The 22643-nt window shown below is 37.3% G+C and overlaps 1 protein-coding gene across 2 annotated transcripts in view; it reads right to left on the bottom strand.

The window, feature by feature from the left end:
* Positions 1-582: 582 nt before the first annotated feature.
* Positions 583-22643, bottom strand: part of acsl3a (acyl-CoA synthetase long chain family member 3a) — a 29803-nt gene continuing 7742 nt past the window's right edge. The window contains exons 3-15 of one of the 2 annotated variants that reach the window (XM_032546013.1): positions 19766-19943; positions 15992-16101; positions 15430-15568; positions 13412-13562; positions 11881-12004; positions 10813-10884; positions 6754-6893; positions 6478-6650; positions 5220-5294; positions 4634-4825; positions 4279-4393; positions 3353-3510; positions 583-3270 (exon numbers count right to left, since the gene is read on the bottom strand). In XM_032546013.1, the coding sequence (XP_032401904.1) occupies positions 3113-3270; positions 3353-3510; positions 4279-4393; positions 4634-4825; positions 5220-5294; positions 6478-6650; positions 6754-6893; positions 10813-10884; positions 11881-12004; positions 13412-13562; positions 15430-15568; positions 15992-16101; positions 19766-19943 (1785 nt within the window). In that variant the 3' untranslated portion in view covers positions 583-3112. The remainder of the gene's footprint in view (positions 3271-3352; positions 3511-4278; positions 4394-4633; positions 4826-5219; positions 5295-6477; positions 6651-6753; positions 6894-10812; positions 10885-11880; positions 12005-13411; positions 13563-15429; positions 15569-15991; positions 16102-19765; positions 19944-22643) is intronic. The other variant, XM_032546014.1, reaches the window with a different exon arrangement.

The raw sequence follows: 22643 nt of genomic DNA, 5'->3' as shown, positions 1-22643 counted from the left end.
AAATGCTCTTTAACACTTTCGAGAACCAGTTGGGTCTTATTCTACGAACACTTTTATCAGTTGAACTGTTTCTAATGTAAGTTTATCAAGAAAATAATGTCCAGTGCACGCAAAATGTCTTCAACTGTATTTCAACAATGATTATGTCTGCTTAGGTTTGAGATCTGAGATTTTTAAAGATTTCTTCTATATTTTTTCCATGCTTACTGAACAAAAACATGGTTTACAAATATCTGACAATCATTAGAGTAACACATATATACAGTATAATTTCAGTTTGTGAATGACTAACCTATGATTTATTAACTTGTAGACCAGTTCTTAGCAAAAATTCTTTATGACCAGATCCCTTGCTTATATTTCTATCATAGAATTGTGTATCAAACATTTTTTTGTAAAAATATATTTCAGCTCACTGTGTTTGACAATTAGAATGACATATTTGTGTTTTCTCCAAATGTGATGAGGTGCAGTAGTCCAAAAATCTTGTATTAGTTACGCTTTCACATCTGTTGAGCTCCATAGAAAACATTTTTAAAATTGATTTAATACAATCATTCACAAAAATGACATTCAATCATATTTAGATTCAACACAAACTTTATTTAATTCACTTGATTTCATTTTTCCAAAGGCAAAAAGGCAAATAAATAATATGATGTGCTCATGTGATGAGGCAGGCCTCATACAAAGAGGGAGTGGAGGTGCTATAGCAGCCATTTGCTTTCTCTACCTAAGTATCCACAAATCTCTACGTGTGATCAAGTATGATTCAAGAATCAGCTCAAAACAACAAAGGCATGTTTTAGAATCACCAAAAGGCAACATGTGACAATCTGTGAGGAACACTGAAGTTGGGTCTGTGCGATCCTCTCTATGTTGACAAATTTGGAAAACAGCTTCAGTCTGAAGGCAAGCATGACACACGGTGTGTGCTCTTCCTACTCAGGGTTTACACTGCTGCTTTCTTGACTACCACAGTACTGTTGACATGGATATCACATCTCCAGTTGCAGAATTGCCTGGTTTTCTGTACACATTTCTCATGATCACAGCAAGGCTATGAACCTTGAAGTGGTTTTTATAAGTAATACCGTGGCTATTTTAAACCTGTATTATGAACCCTATTATCTGCTGCTCACAGTCTACATTTTCCATTTGTGCTGCACTGTAGCACAAATGGTGTCAAACTCTAGTCCTCAGGGGCCACTGTCCTGCAGTTTTTAGATGTGCCACAGGTACAAAATGCTGGAATGAAGGCTCCAGCTAATAACCTAATTATTCTGTTCAGGTGTGGTGCAGCAAAGTCACATCTAAAAGTTGCAGGGCAGTGGCCCTCCAGGACTGGAGTTTGACACCTGTGTGCTACAGGTTGAAAAACTCACAACTTCTCTTAGTCCCTTATAGCAGCTACCCTTCATGCCTAATTTTTGTTTTGGTTCTCCATAGCTGGGAATTTTACTTCAAAAACACAAAATTTAACCAAATATTTTTGGTTTAGTTTCTAGTGCAAATACTTTAGTACACTTGAAATAAAAAAATCAATATTGACGACCGTATTTATTAAAAACAATTTGAAAATGTACTTGTTAGCAAGTTTTGTCTTATTTCAAGTGTACTCAGATGTTTGCACTACAAACCAGACTAAACATACTTGGTAAGATTTAGGAATTTTGCAGTGTTTAATGCAGGAGGAGTCATTAAAAATGCTTGTTGATATACTTTTCGCTTCAGTCAGAGCAGCGGTGGGACGCTAAAGAGTGTTATGATAACCTAGTTGGAGTGCTGTCAGCCTGATGTAGATATGGTGATATTGGTATAGCCATTCATGCTCAAATTCACAGTTGACCGTCATGGATAAGCTACCGCTCCTGCACCAGACTCCTTCACAAAGGACCCTGATATGTTGTCATGGAAGCACAGAAACAACACAATCGCATCACAGAAGCCTTGTGCTGTTTCGAAACAGTTTCTTGCTCCGTCGTAATGAGGAGCGCATTGCTCCTGCTTTCTTCAAGTCCAGAAAAACAATCTGCCTTCTGGTTTATTATATTTATAATATCTCACTTTTGTCTTAGTCTGGTGTAAGGAGTGACTTTAGGTGACACTGAATCCAAATGTCTCTCACCCACACAAGACAAAATTCTGTTGGAATGCTTGAAACATAATAAACCATGGAAGTCAAAAGCTCTACTTTTACTAGTGTGTTTACACTCCAAGCACTTCTCCACGCATACTGGGAAAGCTTGACTCTTTCATAATCCTGTTTGAAATCAGCTGCCTTACTTGGGCAGAAATAATACTTTTTGCTGTTGCGATCAATTTTTCAAATACAGCGACAACTAAACATTAATTTAGTCTGTTATGCAAGCATTTTCTTTACATTCCCGAAAGTTGTTTTCTATCGCTGTAAGAAAACTCAGGAGATTAAACAAATGTGTATTGTGTTTCTTTAAATTATGAAAGTTTTCTAATAAAGGCTCAGGTCAGATACAACCATTATACAAGAAGAACGTTTCTGATTTTTTACCAACCTACTCACATTTGCCCTAAAATGACCTTGTGCTTTCTGTGTCAGAAAGTTCTGTTGTCCCACGATCAGGCGGAGCCACAGTCGGACTGTGGGTGGGAGACAAAATAAACCAAGACAAGAAACCCAAACAACGTGGAGACAAAAGGAAAATGAACAAAAACGTTAACTGCCTCCTGACCTGCAGGATAAACAAAGTCAACACTGGAGGAAGCTTAATTATTAAGTTAAAACAAAGAATATAATTAAAATAAACCAATTTTATGAAGCAGCAGACATGAATATTTTTAGATCAGAGTTCAACACCTGCTCTGTTTCATACCTCTCATATGCAAGAAGAAAAATTTAACTGAAAAACGTTTTTTTTTTGGAATTAAAAAAAATCAGTTGCCAAAATCAGAATCTGCAGGTTTCCTCATCAGCACTTGTCCCGTGACTCATAACACAATCATAAAGCTATTTCTATGGTTCAATTAGGTAATTGAGAGCTCAGAAACATTATGATTCTGTGGCTGCAGGTGAAGGAGTGAGAAGTAGCGGAGAGAGCTGCTTAGTCAACTGGTGATCTGCTGCTTCCAGTTATCATTTTCCACCATACATTCTCTCAATATCGTCTTTGTAATGCGTCTTCAACTCCTTGCGCTTGAGCTTGAACGCATCGGTCACCAACCCCGTCTCAGGCGTCCAGGGCTCTGGGCTCAGACGAATCTTGCGAGGAATCTCAAATCGCTCCAGTTGGGCTATGTTGAAAGGAAGATCATGTTAGCTAGCAACCCGGTTAGGTCCAGCCCTTATCGGAGGTAGTCTTCAGGTTGCTCTCACCTGTCAGCGCAGCCTCAGTGATGACCTTAAGAACCAGCTCCTCCATGGCCTTACTGTTGCACAGCTCCTCCCATGACCCCCGGATACCGTACTGGCCAGCCAGAGCCAGCAGCTGCTTCTGATTGGGCACCACAAAGCCAATCACGTATGTTTCATCACTGCAAAGCAGAAGTGTCACATGAAACAGTGTTGAAGGGAGATGGAAAAAAACACAACAAATGAAAAAGGCCCTCAGCAACAGTATAGTGGGCCGAATAAGGTGATGGAGCCACAAAGATATGCATGCATGTGCATTATTCCAGTGGAATATGTGTCCTTATAAGGAGCTGGCAGCCACACATGCCTGAAGTGAGTGTGAACAGATTGTTGAAACTTCAAAATCTGAAGGAAACACTGTGTTAGAGAGCTGAATAAACACTGAAGCAACAGAAATATGCACAGAATAAGAAAAGCTAATCATGATGTTTCTGTTGTGCTTTGCAAAACTATTCAGACCCTCTAGATTTTTTATATTTTGTCACCCCAAAACTACAAACTTCAACGCATTTTATGGTTACTCTGATATGCCAGGGCAAAATCAAAAGTCCATCTATGTTTGATTTTATTTTAGTATAAATTCAGTTGTTCACTGATGGCCTCGTCACTGTTAGACAACAGATAGCATTATGAAGGCGAAGGATCACAACATTTAACGGCCTAGTTAAAGTCCACTCCTAACTCTAATGGGTAGCCTGTGTCAAACCCAATCTGACTGACTCTAAACTGCCTGCAATGACGATCACCAAAAAATACAGATGTACTTTCAATATATATTACCTAATTTATCAAAACTGGCATGTAATATATGACCTGTGATATTTTGATCAATTCATTATTTTATTACAATAATAATTTTATTAGCACTATAATGTTTCATCAACACAAACCTGTTGGCATAAACACAAATGTTGTCAACCAGAGGGCAGTTTTTCAGCGCGGCCTCCACCTTTCCCAGGGAGACATACTCTCCTGCCTGCAGCTTCACCAGGTCCTTCTTACGATCTGGAACGCAGCACAGGGAGCAGCTTGTAACATGTGCACAAAGAAGCTGAGAGGGTTGTGTCAAATTAACAAATAATTTGTTCATTCATTGGCAGAATAATAAAATCTGATTGGTTAAAAGCTTTACCACCACTCCTCTAACTAAAAGTGATGAAGTATGTGTTCATTTCTTTTATAAGGAGTGTCTAATCAATTCCTCGTCTTCGCCGCACTCCCCAGCTGTCAGGCATGACTTCTCACCGATAATCTCGAGACATCCGTCTTCATGAATCTCTCCAATGTCCCCAGTGTAGAACCACCGCTGGCCGTTTTCATCGACAAAAAAGTCCTCCTGTTTTTTTGCCTCGCAGTTGTAATATCCCATGGTGATATTAGGTCCACCAACAAGAATCTCTCCCCTGGGATGAGGCTTGTCAGTACTTCGGTAACCGCCTAAGGACAAGGTGAAAGGTCAGCAGATTTGACATCAGAACTGTTTGCTGCAGAACATTTCCTATGACAGTGATGAAGATCATGTCAGCTTTAAATTTTCATTTTGTTTGGTGAGTGAAGAGAGCAGTAAACTCCAGTGGATGCACATCGAGATTTAGCAGAGCACCATAAAAATAAGTTATGAACCCTGACGTGAAATGACGAAAGTGGGAAGAGAAATGTGGTGTGGCTTCCTTACAAGGTTATGGAGAGACTGCAGGGAGCTTTCCTACAAGACTAACAGCCTTGTAAATTTGGAAGGGAGTGCTGGAGAGACTGATAGTATAATACAATCTGCGTAAAAGACAGGATGCACAATAAAGAATCATAAGGACAGTCTGTCAGTCCCACTTACCTTCCACCCAGTCTCTGAGCTTGATCTCACAGCAAACCAGCGGCCCTCCCACTCTACCAGTGCTGTAATCCCAGTCTGGAATAGACAACAGGCAAACAAACATAATCAGAAAGCACACAAGCATCAAGGTCCTGCATTTATTGCCATGGCAACACGACCTCACTTGCCATGGAAACCTCCTCCCACAGGAGCTGTTACAGTGTAGTGCTTTCCGGACTCAGATGACCACAGTGAATTTGAGTGGCAGTGGGCTGCTTTGTTGGTTTAGTCTTCCTGGGAAAGCCTGATGAAATTTATGTGCTGAAAACCAAAACACTGCTGCATCTTTGAGTACAGATCTGATGGATAACTGGTTATGGAAATTAAAGAGAGATTGTTTTGTCTTTATACAAACCTATGAGATATGTCTGGATTTTTGAGGGGGGTGTATGCCTTCACGTATACCAAACAGGATGAACATTTTAGAACTAAAAAACTAAGAGAGAAAACATCAACCCTTTCGCTGCAGCTCCAGATCATACTAGGCCAGTTTTTTGTTTTCTCTTGTCAGTTTAGAGAATTTGTTGAAAAGAATCTAGCTTTTATGAAATAGTGACAGGAAGAAAATACAGCTGCAAAATGTTGCACCGCTAACTGCACAGGAGAAACTGTAATGAACAGCAAGAAAATGTTTTAAATCAGCATTTTCTTCTGCTAGAGTGATGTAGTTAAAGTCCAATGGAGAATATGTTGCAGAACTGTTGATCATTTGGTGTAACTTTGTGAGTAAATTGTTGCAAGTCCTTATCCCACCTGTTCAAGATCCCCTCACTGGCCTCTGGTTATAGACATCAACCCACCAATCACCCTGAGTGATCAGTTGTAGTTGGTCTAAATGAATAAGAACCCATTTTCCAAAGGTCAATATAGGAAAAATGTATGTAATATGAGAATATAACCTTTGTCAGTCATCTACTAGAATAAACCATGAACTCACTGACAGTAAGATGAGGACTGATGAAGCTAATTACAAAGCACCGTGCGGAAATTTGCCCTATGAAGAGAAATGTAATGTTTTTATACATTTGTGCTTTGTTACATAACTCCAAGAGAATAATTTAGCTTGAGGGTAGAGGATATCTTCTGAGATCAGGGAAGAACAAACCCTCATATGCCCTCTCTGTTGTTCTATTTCATAACAAATGCTTAACAGATCTAAAGTAATATAAGGTAAATGTGTGAATAAACAGTCTGGACACCGAAAGTCATTTCAGCTTACGTTCGCATATCGTCCCTGCTCCACAGGTCTCTGTCAGGCCATATCCCTGACCCACTGGGCAACATAAACACACATTCATGAAGCGCTGTGTGGCAGCAGAAAGTGGAGCTCCGCCTGATAACAAGACTCGTGTTCGACCCCCAAGCAGAGAACGAACCTTCCTGAACACAAGCCTGTTGAAAACAGAAAGTAAAGAGCTCATTGATTTCTGCTAGTGTTAAACTTACACTTCCAAACAACTCAGCGGGACTAGAAATCAACAGCTCTGCTACTCACCTGTCACACAGTGGTGTGCTGTATCCTTTTGAAAGCTGTTCCAGTTTGTAGTTATATGCTAAAATGAAGAGAGTCCGCTGGAAACTGTTCATCTCCTCCACCTTAGTCATCACATTCTTGTAGATGCGATCCATAATCTCCTGTATTTACGAGACAGCAAAGAGGGGAAAGAAATAAAAGAGACAACATAAAGCAGCACAAGGAGAAATTGCAACAAGACCCAAAAGTCCAGTTTTATATTGAGTCTAGGTTTTCATCCTGTTTATGCACAAATAGCAGCCAACAGAACATTTTGTTCCCTCCTTACCTTGATTATGCAGGACTTTATTGTAATACTTCAAATATGGTCATGATATAAATTATGCTACACTGCTACAAGCTAAAATGAAGAAAATTAAGGTGTAGACAGTTTGTGTCATCATACCAGCAGTATTTCTGTTTAAACAAGAAAGCCAAGGAGTGCTTTCTTTTTATTTCCTCCATATACAATGCTTTAAGATACTTATTCTGTCTCTGGGCTTTTTTGCAAAATAATTGGGTCCCTCAGTGGATTAGAAATAGTACATGACCACGAGAAACAGAGAAAAAGCAAAGTTTCAAGAGAGAATTGTTAAATTAAAATCATGAGAACTGAAGTGTCGACTAATCTCAACCTAAGTCATAAACTTGATGATCACTTTGTGCACTTTTCTCCATTCCAAGAGGGAATGAGAAATTCTGCTGCTTTTTTGGAGATAAACAGGACTTTGAATATGAGGAACGATTGCATGTGAATCCATGCTTGCGATGTCTTTCGTCAACAACTTTCAGCCCTCCTTAGACAGTTCCCTGTATGGTCTTTGAACATCTACTGTACACATGACGTGGGTCTATACACACCAAGCTCACATGCTTCAATGGCCAGAAAGGTCCCCCAATCTGCTAGGCACATGTGTCTAAGACAGCATCTCTTTCAGCACAAACTTAAAGAACAAATTGAAATAAGCAAGTTTTCATAACATAAACACTGCACTCCTGTAAGAATTGCAGGACACCATCTCAGCTAGCAAATCCTACTTGCAGTACTGTTCAAAAGAGTCATTATGTTTGAGTACAACTAGAAAATAACATAGATAAAGTTCATACTATAGTTTGTCATCACTTCTCCAACATGTAAAAATGTGTAAATAATTAAATAATAACCCAGTGCACTTCCTGCTAATGCCTGTCAGGATCACGGTTATTGACATTTTCTGTTTCTTAATAAATTACAGAAGTTGTTTCTAATGCACTGAACGTCTTATAAGTCATCTCCCACTCAGTGTTGATCTGTGATCTTAAAAGCCAGTTACAACAGCAGTGGATAGACTAAAGAAGGAAGAAAAACAATAAAATTAGCAACAAAAAAAAATCTTAAAGCTTTCTGAATTATTTGATTACTTTAATCTATTAACAACATTACATGGCTCAGTGATGAATCTAAAAGGACAAAGCATAATGTGTTTAAAATTGTAATGCTGTACTTTAGATAATATAGACATTGGCAGATAAAAGAATTACTAAAACAGAAGATCTGAACTTGGAAACAAGATTCTAACTGTTTCATCTCTAAATTCATCCAGTTGTATAATTTAAAGCTTTGCTTTAAAACCACTGAGCCTCGTAAACCCTTAATGGTAGACATGAAAATGGAGACACAAGTGGACTAGTTTAACAAATATAAGATGCATTTTTCTAAATATAACTCTATATTGTTTAAAAGAGCATTGCTTTCATTCAAAAATACTAAATTATTTTGCAGCAATGGCTGAGACTGATTTATTTGAATGCTTTTTTTTTTACCAGCCCAAAGGTCAGTGACTTACAAAATGTGCCAAAAACACCAGTAATGATCTCAAGATGGTAAAAACACAAACAAAGCTGTTTATTTAAACAATTACTACTTGTTTTTTAGCCAACGGGATAACTTAGGGAGCTGAAGATAGCTTGATAAGTCCAAAAAAGTACCCTTTAATGAAATGGTAAAGGAACAGTAGAGTGTCCCTAAAAGCAGTTCACAGAGTAATTGGGGGAAAGGATACCAATAAAAAGCATTAAAAGCAGCTGGTCCTGGTGGCTGTTTACATGTGTGTGTACAGCTGAGGAGTTGAGAGAGGAAGTAGATGCAGGATCCATGAAGCGGCTAGTTGTCGTATCACAGCAAACAGTTTGGATGTGTGTGCGTGCCGTGGGGAAAACCACATGGGGCTTTCTCACGTTCTGTTTACAGATGTGAACGCTTCCATAGACTGGAACCCTGTGGCCTTTACACCACCACCGCTGGGATATGCGGGCTGGTGGGATGTGTCCTCGTGACATGAGAGAGAGGGTGGTGCAGTACAACAGCAAAATGGATTCAGCACTAAGACCTGATATGGTCAGCTTTAAATAAGATAAGATAAGATGAGATATTCAAGCAAACAACATGAGGGTCAATTTTTATCCAGTCCTCATGCAGTTTGGTATTTCATCCATCAGTAAAAATGTGCGTTATTTAACAGCAGCTCCACTCGTTTATTCTTTTATATATAAAACATTGGAAGGTTTTGCTTTTAATCCACATTGCGTTCCCAGTAGATCTTTATCATAACATAAACTTTCTGTCTATAGAACAAAAGGACTAACTTAACTAGTATATTACCTTTTATAAGACTTAACCAAACTAGTCATGCTCATTGAGAGACATAGGAAACATAAACAAGTATCCACAGTCTAACAAATAAAGAAGTAAAAATGTTAAAGTGAAAAGTGCAGCTTTAACATTTAACATGCAGTTCAAATCTATAATCTACAAAAATGTGAGGGTATTATGTATTTCATAGGCACATAGTGCCATTTTATAGCACAATTGGGTAACTATGTTACCGTAAGTGAAATATCAAATACGACTTAAAAGAAATCTGACACCTTGAAATTGGCTTCTTTCTCTTTAAGAAGCTCCTGCTCTTTCTGACACTTTGCCTTCAGGACGTCATCACCACAGTGTTTCTCCATCAAGCCTTTAACAACGTTTTTATGTTACATAATTGAAATAATATTGTTTTTTAAGGTTTTTAGAGTGTATATGTTTTGTGTATTTGTGATTCAGGTTGCCTGTGTTGCCCTGCTGGCTGCCCCAGCATCCTGCATGCTGTATCTAGGGTATGTGCTGAATGCTCTATATACTGAAGCACTGAAGTTCCCAACCCAGGTCTTCAGTCCTACTGTGCTGCATGTTTATTATGTTTCCTGCTTCAATACATGTAGATGTTTTAAATAATTTCCCAACATGACATTAAGCTCCTCAAAAGATAGCTAATGACTGAGTTAAACCCTGTGTGTTGAAGTGAAAAATATTTCATGACAAGCACAACACATATATTTTATTTTGTGTTTCTCATTTATTTATTTGAGATTTAGTTGGTTTCAGTCTTAATATAAACTAGTTAACTGGATAAATAATGAAGGGAATAAACAATATATCCAAATCAATTTTGATTTCATTTGCTTCTTCACTCTCAGTCAAATATAGGTTTTCATAACACTGCTCCTTCTCCTTGTTTTCCTTTCTGTCTCCGTACATTTTGTTCAGTTCAATGATCAACTTTTTTTTTCACCAAAAGAATCTTAAAAATCTTACCAAAAACTGGTATCTTAAAACCGCTTTGTTAATCACTGCAAGTCTCTCCGCACATGGGAGTTTATGGCATTTGTTGAAGCCAGTGAAAACAGTTTACTAGCATAATTAGTGCAATTCTTCAAATACTGAAAGAAGTGCATCAAATTTGATTAATTGAATAGTAAAATGTACCAAAGCAGAGCATCACTGACTATATTAGCATTCAGAGTATTTATGTCATGTTTAGATAGACCCAGCAGATTCAGGCCTGCAGGGCTTTGGACACTAATATTCCTCTGTGGGTTAATGAACAAAGTCTGAGAGAAATTGGATCTTCTTGTCCATGAAGCCAAACTTAATCAATAACTTCAGGAGGAGTAAATGAAGGGGGGCTCCAGCAAAACATAGGGCTGCCCATGTATGGAGCCAAACTCATGACATACCGGGACAGCTGCCATCAGAGTGGGCATTAGGACACTGGTGTCTCCCCTGCTTCCTTTCTTGATCTTGGTTGACTGTGAGGAAAAAACAAATCCAGAAATGTTACAACAGGAACTGATCACAGTAGATTTACTGAGTCTGAGCTAAAACAAGGTGAGCATTTAGCTCCATGGATACTTTCTTTGAATAGCAGTGTTTTGTTTTTTTATCAGAGAGATGTTTCTTATTATGTATTCTTATTTTCAAAATGCATTAATTTACATGAATAAATATGCTAAAAAAATTGCTATATAGAAGATTTTATCGGGGGTGCACCGATTGCAATTTTCTGGCAGATTGCTGATCTTTAAAAGGCCAGACCTACCGCTAACAATTTTGGGTGTTTCAAATTTTTTTTGTCTAAAATGTTGCTCAATAAAACAACATTATATTCCTCCATTTAAAAAAAGTCAACATCTATGTCTCTGAAATCAAGTTCAATTAAAATTTGACTGTTTCTTAAAGGTAAAAAAACCAAACTGCAAAACATTTAACTCTCAAGAGGAATAAAAACAAATATTTATTGTGAATATTTAGGTGAGTCTTTCAGCTTTTTATTAAAGCAAAGGTTGAGTGCTGTCATGGAAACAAACAGCAAACCACTGCAGTGCTTGAAGAGTAACACATCTCATTAAAGTCTATCTAATTAAAGCCTATTAATAATAAATAAAATGATTTGCATTTGGTTTATCCACATATCTAAGCTATTATGCACAATCCATTTATGTAGCACATCACGGGAGAAACTCTAATGAGGACCCTTTTGATGAGCTAGAATGTTGATTTTCATAGCTTTAATTATAATTAGACGGTCGTTATAATCTGTTACATCTAGCTTTGCACAGAAGGTTGTCTTAAAAGTTCAGACTACATCTAATTTTATGACAGTAGTATCAAACAAAGCAAAGAAATAACTAGTGTAATATCAACCTCAAATTACCCAAACTGCATTTTGCTTAATGCTAAAAAAAGAACATTTCCCATCATTGACTGATGCAGGTTACTTCATCATTAGTGATAGACGGTGTTACCTGGTCAGCAAGTGTTTGAGGTGAGGAATAGCCAATTCGGCAGCCATAAGAAATGCAGACAAGCTCTGCACACAGCTCAAGCACATGAGCAAGAGGGAGGTACCCGATGTAGGTGTCCTCTTCACTGTAAACACAGAGACAGTGTTCTCCTTTAGAAAGTGATGTTAATTAAAGAAACTGACTTCATAAACCTTTTAAGTCATTTAAAGTAAACATATTTAAAGTTAATTGTGAATTCTTGCATACTGCTGTACCTTACTAATGAAATGGTAAATCTAGCAGAGTGAATCTGTTTAAAGCTTTTTTCTTCTATGAACTAGGGTTGACCGATATGACTGAAAAACGTATCACGATATAAGCGTTTCATATATGTCAATATGTTATTAATACTGTTGATATGGATAATTATTTATTAGTTTGTATGTGTTAAATATTTGAAATACCGTACTCCCAAAACGGTGGCATGACCTTACCTGTTTTATCCACAGTTGTATTTTTTAAATTATTTTTAAGCAGTTATAAGGCACGGCGGTGAAACATGAAACTGCTGCTGCGCAGGTTACTCAGCAGGTTGTTTCGATTTTCAAGGTGAGGTGCAGGGTTATTTTATTACCACACGCAGTGTTTCGCATGCACAGCAAAAAAAAGTAATTTTTTGACTTCTTGCAAACTTTAAGCAAGAGTTTCTAATAACTTTTTTCATCGCCATGTTTCTTCCTGCTGTCCTTTCTTTAATGCTTGACTACTAATTGTTGTCCTGTTGGCTGTTTATTTGGTGAATTAACTTTTTTACTATGTGCCCTCTCAGATTTTTATTTGTCAAAAATGTTGAACCAATGTATTTCCTATCTACTTCACAGCTATGCAGTACTTTCTGTTTGTTCTTCACATACAATTTTAATAAAGTACATTGATGTTTGTGGTTGTGACAAAATGAGGAAACGTTCACGGGGTATGTTCACCTTTGCAAAGCGCTGTACATGATTTGAATCAGGAGGAAGTTGTCACTGCACTTTTATTTTATTTTCAAACAAAAATGTCTATGATATTGAGAATGTAAACTCTCTAATCTTCATCCACTTCAGTCTGACTCCCTTTCACCCAGATTGTTCCTCCATTCATGCTAGACTTCCTCCTGAGCACATTTCCTCTGGACTCCTATCTGTCCCAGGAGAAAAGACTTGGTTTATCTTTTATTGTAAACAATAGAGCTGTAACACAGTTCTGGTTGCTGAACAGTTTTTTTTCTCCAGCATACCTCTTTGAAATAAGCAATTGCAATATGACAATGGTGGAGTTTGCCACGTGGTTAGTAGATCGCCGGTTCAATTGCCGATCTTGATGTTTTGAAAAAGAACTTGTTTTATTATTGAAAATTTTACTTTCAATAATTACCAATAATTTCTATTGCAGCAACTTAACAGAATTATTTAGATATATTGCAGAATTGATAATCAGTAAATGGGCATTCCTGATTCCTGATCTGATAAATTATATTATATGCGATAATAGATCATGATAGTATTAGTACCTCAGGTTGGGTATCCTCTCTGCCATCCCTGTAATGCTGGCGATGATGTTGCTATGGGAGATCATGACGCCCTTTGGAATGCCTGTGGAACCACTGGTGTACATGATGACTGCAATGTCTGAAGACAGAGGCTGCTTACGCTCAAATGTTGCTGAAGTGACAGTGAAGACACAAGAACATGACAGATTTGTGTTGTGAAACAGTGATTATGTGTGAAACATTATATACATCATTATTTTTAATTCAAACCAGCAACTAAAACCTGGTAGATAGCCACATTTAGCAAGAAAAACAGCCGTCTTTCTCCACACAAATCAGAGCTTGTCTAACTGTGGAACAAACTGTATTTGTACTTTCTTGCTCATTTGAGATAAAATCAAGTCCAGAGAACTTGCCAGTGATTCTGAGTGGAGTTGATTAATGGCTTCCTCCTTGTGAGCAGCAGTCTCCTGTTCCATTTAAGGATGCAAGAGATTGTGTTCAAAGATTTTACTGATCATCCTGCTGTCTGACTGAGCAGACTTAGTGCCATCTCACTTATCCTTCTTTTCCTCCTTTTTTTACTCTGTGATGATTTTCTTTGTCACATTAGTTTCACTCAACAGTCTGTCCACAGCTACTGTATGAAGTACAGTATTTCTCTTTTCTGATCTAATCATTTGGTGTTAAATTATGTATTATTATTAGTATACTCATTCACTAAATTGTGAGTAAAAGCCAGTTGTTTCTGTTTTCTTGTCTGGAGACCTTATTACAAAAAGTGCATGCAGAAATATACAGATCTTAAAAGAACAAAAAAAACTCGATCTATTCCATGCTGCAGCTTTAGCGCACTAAAATATTATATAAATGGAAACTTTCTAAGTGAAAAAATGTATGTATGCAATTCAAAAACATCAAAAAACATTTAGGAAATAACATATTACAATTGTAATTATTAATATATACATAGATCTTGAATTTTTTCATGTTATTAAAGTAATATCATGAAACATTTTTTTTCCATGTCTCCTTATCTGCAAAGTTTAATGTAAATCAAAGAAAGAAACTAAGTTGTCAAAAAATCAAACAGAGGATGAACATAAAAGAAGTATCAAAAGGCAACAACCATCTTTCTTCTTACTCCCATCATCAACATCTGATGTCATGTGAAGTTAACAGCGCTGAGTGTAAACATGACTCTCCCCCAGATCCCAGTGTCCTCAACTCCCTTCCTAGTCCTACCTCTTTCTCCCTTTATCTGTCCATGACAGTAGCAGCTGGTCATGTTGTGGGTCAGCTGATTCAAAGGGATTCAATAAAAGCCAAGCAGGGTGAGGGGAAGGGTGGGGAGGCAATGAGTCTCACATCCATCCGCTAGTACAGGACATATGGTATCAAACTTAATCTGACACAGATGTCAGGACTTCCTCATTCACATGACCTTACATGACTTCTACCAATTCACTTGCACCCCAATGCCCATAAGAAACCCCATGATGTTTCGTTTGTTACATGAGCAACCGCGTCTGTAAATTGTCAAGATATTTTGAAAATGTTACCCAAGCAAAGTAGATTAGAGGGATTACGTAGAATATACAGAGGTTTATAGATGGGTAACATTATATATTTGTAGAGAAAACAAGAGAAAACGTTTTCATACTGTTTAACACGCACTGGAAACTTGTTAAGACATCTTTTTAGTAACAAGATCTTCATAAGACAAATGGCCCTCGTTTTACTAGTTTGGTGGATGAAGTTTAACAGTTTGAAGCAGCTTCATGTTGTTCCTTAGAATGAATCATAATAGAATAGAATAGAAATTACCTTTATTGTCTGCCAGTAGGAAAATTCAGTCGATTCATGCAGATTCACAGAAAAGTGTGCAGAAATCCATTTTTGCTTTGACATTAAAGTCTTTTTTGTCAAAAATGATACATTTTGTTGATCGTGATTGATTTGTTGAAACAATAAAAAGGGAAAAACATCCATAAGGGTGAGTACTTTTTATAAACACTGTACACGATTACACAATGTACCTTTATCTGGTCTGGCTCCCAGCTTCTGAACAGTGGCCATGTTGTAGATGCTGATGCCACGTGGAAAGCCGGGCCATGTGGTCGGTGTGTTGTCCACTACGATAATGTGTTGCAGCCTTGGAACTTCAGCTAAGATCGCCTGACACACACATACAAAGCAAGAACAAAGAAATGCTACAACATAACTATAAAGACACAGAGATACGCTCCATATCACCACCAACATTACTTCAATACAGCAATTTCTGCACAAAGCAGTGAAGCAAATATTTAGACAAAGATAAAAGGATCTGTGATTAGAAACATATCCAGATATGGAATAATTGCCACTATTTATAATTTTTGAAAATATCAAACCTGCATTGCAGAGTTACACAGCGAAATCGGAACAGCAGTACATACACCATGCTGTAGTCCTGCATGGTGTATGCAGAGTCACAAGGTGTCTCTGCAGCTAAGCCCGAACTGAAGCCCTACATCAGTCATCGTCACTGTCATGGAAGCTTTATTCCTCTGTGTTATGAGATCTAATAAAAATGTTCTCATCTCTTGAAGCGCTAACCTTCAGTCTGGTTTCCAGGAGCTCTCTGCTGGTTATAATGTGGGTGACTTGAGCCTCATTCAGCCCATGAGCGATGGCTGGACCTCCCAGGGTGGAGTACAGTGTAACCACTGAAACATAAATGACCATCTAAAAAGTTAAACTGACCACAAAAACAGTAAGCACACCTATATCAGCTAAACATGGGAAGGAAGTTTATGTATCTTCATGACTTTCAGAAAGTGCATGTGGACCAATACGGAAATAAAACCCTTGACAGGAAGATGTGTGACGATGCACAATGTACGTGCCCTGAAACAACACAACTCAGAGGATTGGATTTGACCTCTTGCCATCCACAAGCAACTGAGCTGAAGGACCACAAGCTCCCACTGACTGATAAGCAATCTGTTGAGGATAAAAAACAGTGTTAGTATGTGTGTGAGGGGGGCTGGTGTCTTAACTAAGAGCACACATAAGACAGACTAATGGAATCTGTGCCTGCATGACTGCAGTCGCCTAACAGTGGAACTCAAAAATCTGCATACCCCTATTTTTGTAATGTAAATAAAGAGAAGTCGAAAAATAATATTTATTAATAATATTTTTTACCCATATTATGTGACATTTATGCTGTACAAATGAGAAGAAAACCCAATCAATCTGTAGAAGGGAAAGGGAAAGAATAGAAAAACTTATTTATGTAAGTATGCTTAGTTTTTTACTAAAGCTTTATCAAATCATCGTTTGAGTCAGCTTAAGTACCAAACTTTTTTGATTGGAGCGCGTCAACTTGTTTTGAAATATCTGCCTCCTCTGCCTTACCAAACAATTCAATTCATTTTTGGAGTCTTGTTAGGATCCACCTAAACATACAGTATATTTTTCTTTCATGAAGTAATTTTTTTCTGATTTGGAAGGATATATTGACCATCTGAGATGAGTGGATATAAAATCCTGTTATGGTTTTTTACTGAAAACTAATGGTTTTGGTACATAAACAAATACAAAACATAATTCAAAAGGTGCTATAAATCATTTATAGAGAACTTGCAAAGGATGACAGTGTTGGTGAGAGGAACCCAGGCTCTGTGAGAGACAGGAGACAGCAGCAGCTTGTAAAGTCTGTCAATAATATTAGAACAAGACAGAAATATAAAGAACATAAAGAATAGAATAGCTCTCCTTCTTCCCTAACTGGGGTGAAGGAGAAAAAAGCACAAAATTGAAATCAAAGGAGTGAAAGTGATTGGAGGAATCAACAGAAGACACAGGGGAAGTCAGCCTGACACACTGTAACACTCTCTAACCCCGTGTTCCTTCTCTGACACACAGCAGTTTGGGACTCAGAACTTTCTGACTTCACATTTTTACGTCATGGAGTCTTCTGCTTCCTGCGCTGTTACTACGCCTGTGTGTATGTTTGCATGTGTGTCTGAACAAAGGCCGTGACACCTCCAGCCGTGAGATCTAAACACTCAAATGGACCCCAGATTAACACAGTTGCTCACAACCACACACCACTTAGAAAAATCTTGTAATGCAGGAAGCAAACAGCAAGAAACAGAGGAGCACACACTGCAAATCATAGCTCAATAAGATCTCAAGTATTCAAAACTGATTTTCTTTTTTTTTTTTTTAAGCTGTGCATGTGTTGCAGGCTGTATGTCAGCCATTTGACACATGTGTGGAATGCACACACACACACACATCCAGTGTTTGAGTTCACTGGGGGCCTTGGCTGACTCCGTGGTGCCTCTGTCAACATCAGATGCTCACGTAGGCCCTCTCACCCCCGTTCTGACGCCATCACCCCTCACTTGCCTTGTCCTGTTTTCTCCCCACTGTTGCTCTTTCCAACCCTTGACTCCTCTCTGTTCCCCTCGCCATGTATTATAGACTGCCTCTGGCTTTTTCCACAGTCCCTGCGTTTGTTTGCAAAGAGAGCAGGATCCTTTACAAAGATGCTTTCTCTGCTCATACGGACACCATATTTTAAAGGAAGCATGACAGTTTAATGGAGCCTAAACCACAGTGCATGGACAAAATGAAAGTCACTTTGTGGACAATCAAAACAATTTAATGAAGTGCCGCTCACACTTAAACTGAACACATAAACTAAAAGGCACATTATTCTTTAATACAGAACATATTAAAGAATAAATCTGCCCAGCATCCCTAAAGGGGGAAATTCACTGAGTGAAAAGGTTTCTTATTTCGAAAAAAAACTGGAACCTAATGTTAAGTGACTACTTAACCTGACAAAACAAACCATTTCCAGTTACTAAAGAAATTATTGTGTTTGGACATTTATAGAATCTTGCATCTATACAGTGTAGCCACAGCTGCTCCGGGCCAGGCTGCTATACAATCGGTACCATTGGGCTAACTTACCACCATCAGCTGGTCAGGACATACCTATTCATCTGTTTTTATGCTAAAGGTTAGTTCTACTAAATATTTACAAAGGATGCAAGTCTTTGAGAACCATGTACTATTTTTTTTTCTGCTGCCCAATTATGAACTACTTTGTCCTGCTCTATTACAAAAAATATCCACAAAATTACAATTAGGTTTTTGGTTGCGGGGTGAACAGATAAGTTCAAGGAGTATGAGTGCTTTTGTGAAGCATTGTACACTCTGGAGACTCTGTGTTTAAAAAATTACTTAGAGGAAGAAATATATGAGAGAGAGAGTGCGCAAAGGAGGAAAAGTAGGATATTTATGTAACAGTGAAGCAGAAAGGACAGACTAACCTCCTACTGTTTCAGCTGGGCCACTGATGTTATATTCTTTGCAGTGGAAACAATAACATGTGCAGATGTACAACCACACAAATGCAACAGAGTTGAGACGCTGTACACTGGAAAGTACAGCGTCTTTGGAAAGCTGCTAAGTGAAAAAATGTCTAACAGAGCAACACAAGAGAAATACAAAAGTAGCTGTAATGCTGTTAGTTAAAAGGATTCTCAATGTGAGTAAAAATTAAACTCTATTGGCAGGTGCTCATTGTTTTGTTTGGATTAATTTTAATTCATTAAAACCAAAGCCAATTCAAGAACAAACAAGAACCACATTAAATTGATGAGAATAGAGGGAAGGGAAAAAAATAGAAACAGTAAATTCACCTTTTTACTTTTTTAGACATAGTTTGTTTTGTTGTCTTTACATTTTTAAATGCACAGAAAAGAGTTTTCTTCTTGTTTAACATTTAAAACTAAAACCAAACAAAAATAAATAAATGTGACTGTCTAAACATTATGGGGAAAAAGAAGAACAAGACACATTATGATCATTAGAGAATAAACTATTTCATCATTGTGTTAGAAAAAAGTTGTTGTAGAAACAAGAGCAATTCAATAAAATAGAATATTATTAGGAACTTTATCACTAAGTGAAACATATTATATAGATTTATTACACATAAATGGGTGTTTTTAAGCCCAATAAAAGTTTATTTTTAAAAACAGAAATGAGGACTTAATGAGAAGCATGTTTAATACTTGTTTAAAGTTGCTGTTTTCAAAAGGTATTTTGAATATGACTGTAGAATAAATCTTTACATTTCTCCCTTTTAACTTTCAGTGAGTAGATTTTTCAATCTTGAAGCCTGGAGTCACATACATGACATCTTCCAGGTAAGTTTTCTTTATTCCTTTCAATTCTTAAATATGAGGCTAATTTACAATAAAGGTAAACAGTTATCTCTAAAACATCTGATAACATTGCTATTTTTTGATTTAGAAATACAGACCTTATGGCTTACTGAAATCTCAGCATTCAGAGTGAACTTACCTGGGAAGTTGTACGCAAAGCAGGCCTGGGCAGCTATCAGCCACTCCGCTCGGGTCTCACAAAAGATGGCGATGTTGGTTTTCGGCCGCTGACCCAAAGATGCTAAACCGTTGCCCAGTTGAGTCGCTGCTGTCAGAGCCTCTTTATAGGAGAGCCAGCGGTACGCTCCAAGGACTACCTGCAGGTACCATACATGGAAGCAATAATGGAAAGTAACGGAAAGTTACTACTGTGTTAATCTCCACACAGCATAGGCAAATTAAATTTAACACATTGCATAAGACATAAAATATCCCCTACAGGTTACATAAAATTGACAGCAAATTCCTCCCCAGATGCCTGTAATGTCAAGTGGCTAATGGTGACCTTGTACACATGCTTTAGAGTCGCCCAGTTATAGATGAATGTTGTAAATATAACATTTAAATAATCTCAAGGGCTGTTGGAACTCAAATTGAACATTACCCAAAAATATACAGTAGATTCTGGGGGAGCCAATATGCCCTAAAGTGACCTTCTATAAAAAAAACAAAAAAACAATATCTCCTATTTAGAAGTACAGCAATAAAAAAAATGTATGCCGGTGTCTTACTGAAAGCCTGAAAAGATATTAAATTATGTGAGAGGAAAAAAGGCAGCATTTGGAAAAAATATGGAGCCTCTTCACAGATATTCTACCTTCTCTAGATGCAGCTGACCACAGCTAAATCTAGTGATATCAGTGTGAATCAGTGATATGAGCCTTATCGGACCAGGTTCAAAATACTGTAGCTATGTCCTGTGCAAATTCTTTGAAAATATAAATATATTGACTGATGTACATACACTTATGAGTGTTGAAAATGGTATGACTGTGTATGTGTATAAATGCATGTAAAGTGAGAACTATGTAGGAAGTATAACTGGGGGTGGGATGGGAAAGGAGGTTGTTTGTTTTTTTGCTTGTTTCCTTTCCCTTTTCTTCTTTTTGTTTTCTCTGATGTTCAAATTATCATTTTATGGTTATTAAAAGGTTATACGTTCGTCTGTGTTCCTACTGGAAATATGTGCTAATACTTACCATGCACCAAGAATATTAATAAATATAAATTTTAAAAAGAAAGATGAATACTTCTAATAGTCCGTCCTGCAGAGCGGAGATTTAAACAGGGTAAAAAAGCTAGCCAGTTTGCAGCTGGGCAGCCAAATCCCTAACCTTGACAGAATTAAAAACCGGGTCAGATAGTCACCTTTCAGCATGACACCGACCTCAAGGTTGCAGCTGAAACAACAATGCATGTAAGAGGTTTTGTTTAAAATGCTTTATTTTTTTGTGTAAATACTTTTTTCTTATTTAATATGCAGGTCTAAAAGATATCTTTGATTCACTTAAAGTAATGGGATTGGCAAGGTTTTAGAAAACTGCAGAAAGCAATTTACTGACAAAGATCAATGATCCAAAGATCAATAATGTATTTTTAATAAAGCTTTTAGATTCTGCAGATTTCTATAAACTGAAATTTCATAAGATTGAGTTTTATTTAATTTGATCTTTAAGAAAGCTTCAGCAAGTAAGTAGTTGGAAAAAGCCATTCACTTAATAGGTGCTATTAACAGAAAAATTAAAGCCAAAACACTTTCACTCTTTTTATCACAACACAATGTGCACTGAGTTATGTTCTTCCTCCAAAACTCACATTATAGAGTTATTATAATAATAATAATTATTATTATTATTAATAATAATAATTATTATTATTTTTGCATAACTACTTTTCTGTCTTCTGTCATCCCCATGCTCCTACTCTGGACATTACCTTTAATACCCACACTAAATGCTCACAGCAAACGCCAGAGATTCCTGCACGTTTAGTGAGGTTATACTGACTCCTATTGGTACATAAATGCTAGTGCAGACACAGACATCTAACCTGGATCTAACCTGATCCTTTCTACTCATTAGAAAGGATTTACACTTGCTGGATGGATTCAATACTTGAAGAATAAATAGCTAAGGCATTTAGACTTGCAAAACCAAGTGAGTATTAGATGGATTAAAAGGATCAGACTGGTGGGATTAGTGTTGGAATTCAGGGGCAAATCCCTGAACGTCAAAGTTGGGAAACCTCTGATTTGTGTTCACTCCACTGCACACAAAAACAATATAAGTTTGCCTCCTAACTAATTTCTCTTAATATTTTAAATTTCAGTATGAGCGACATTAACGACAACATGTTTGACATAGCAGAGCAGCAAGAGCTGTGATCATTTCACTAGATTAAACAAAAACAAACATTGTGCGAGAGATACTGTCTGTTTAGGGAGTCTGTGCCTTTCAACTCACAATGTAAACAGTTCTTTAGAGTTTATTTATCTCATAATTTGACTAAAATCCATAAGAGAAGATTTCACCTACGTATTTTTAACAATTTAAACTCTGTTTCTCCCTGACACCTTTCCTTGTAATCAACAACTTACACTTTCTTCCTGTCATGCCTGTTTTCAGCCATCCTTCTCAATACTAAGTAAATGTACTACTTTATGTATTACATACGCTGGAATAACCTGAGAGTTTTCCATCCCAATCTGCAGTTGGGACTCGTTCAATACAAAATTTAAATTAAAGTTAATTACAGCTCTATTAATTATTAGCTGATGCCCTATATGAAGTCAGGGGTAACTAGCTGTGATATTGATTCTAATGAAACCCGAAGGACAGTCTGTACAAGATGGATGTTGAGCTGTCAAACACTTCCTGAGTTTGTGTGAAGTTTGCTGCACCTCTGCTTATTTTTTCCTGTTACTCTGATTTTCTCTCCCCGTCTGAAGTCGTTCATGTCTTCTTAAGTGCTGGATCTAACCTGATCTGAAGTGTCTGTCGGAGCTGAGCTAGTCTGTT

The sequence above is a fragment of the Xiphophorus hellerii genome, chromosome 18 (genome assembly GCF_003331165.1).
Source record: "Xiphophorus hellerii strain 12219 chromosome 18, Xiphophorus_hellerii-4.1, whole genome shotgun sequence".
NCBI classification, from domain to species: Eukaryota; Metazoa; Chordata; class Actinopteri; order Cyprinodontiformes; family Poeciliidae; genus Xiphophorus; species Xiphophorus hellerii.
This window is presented reverse-complemented; position numbering and strand designations above follow the sequence as displayed.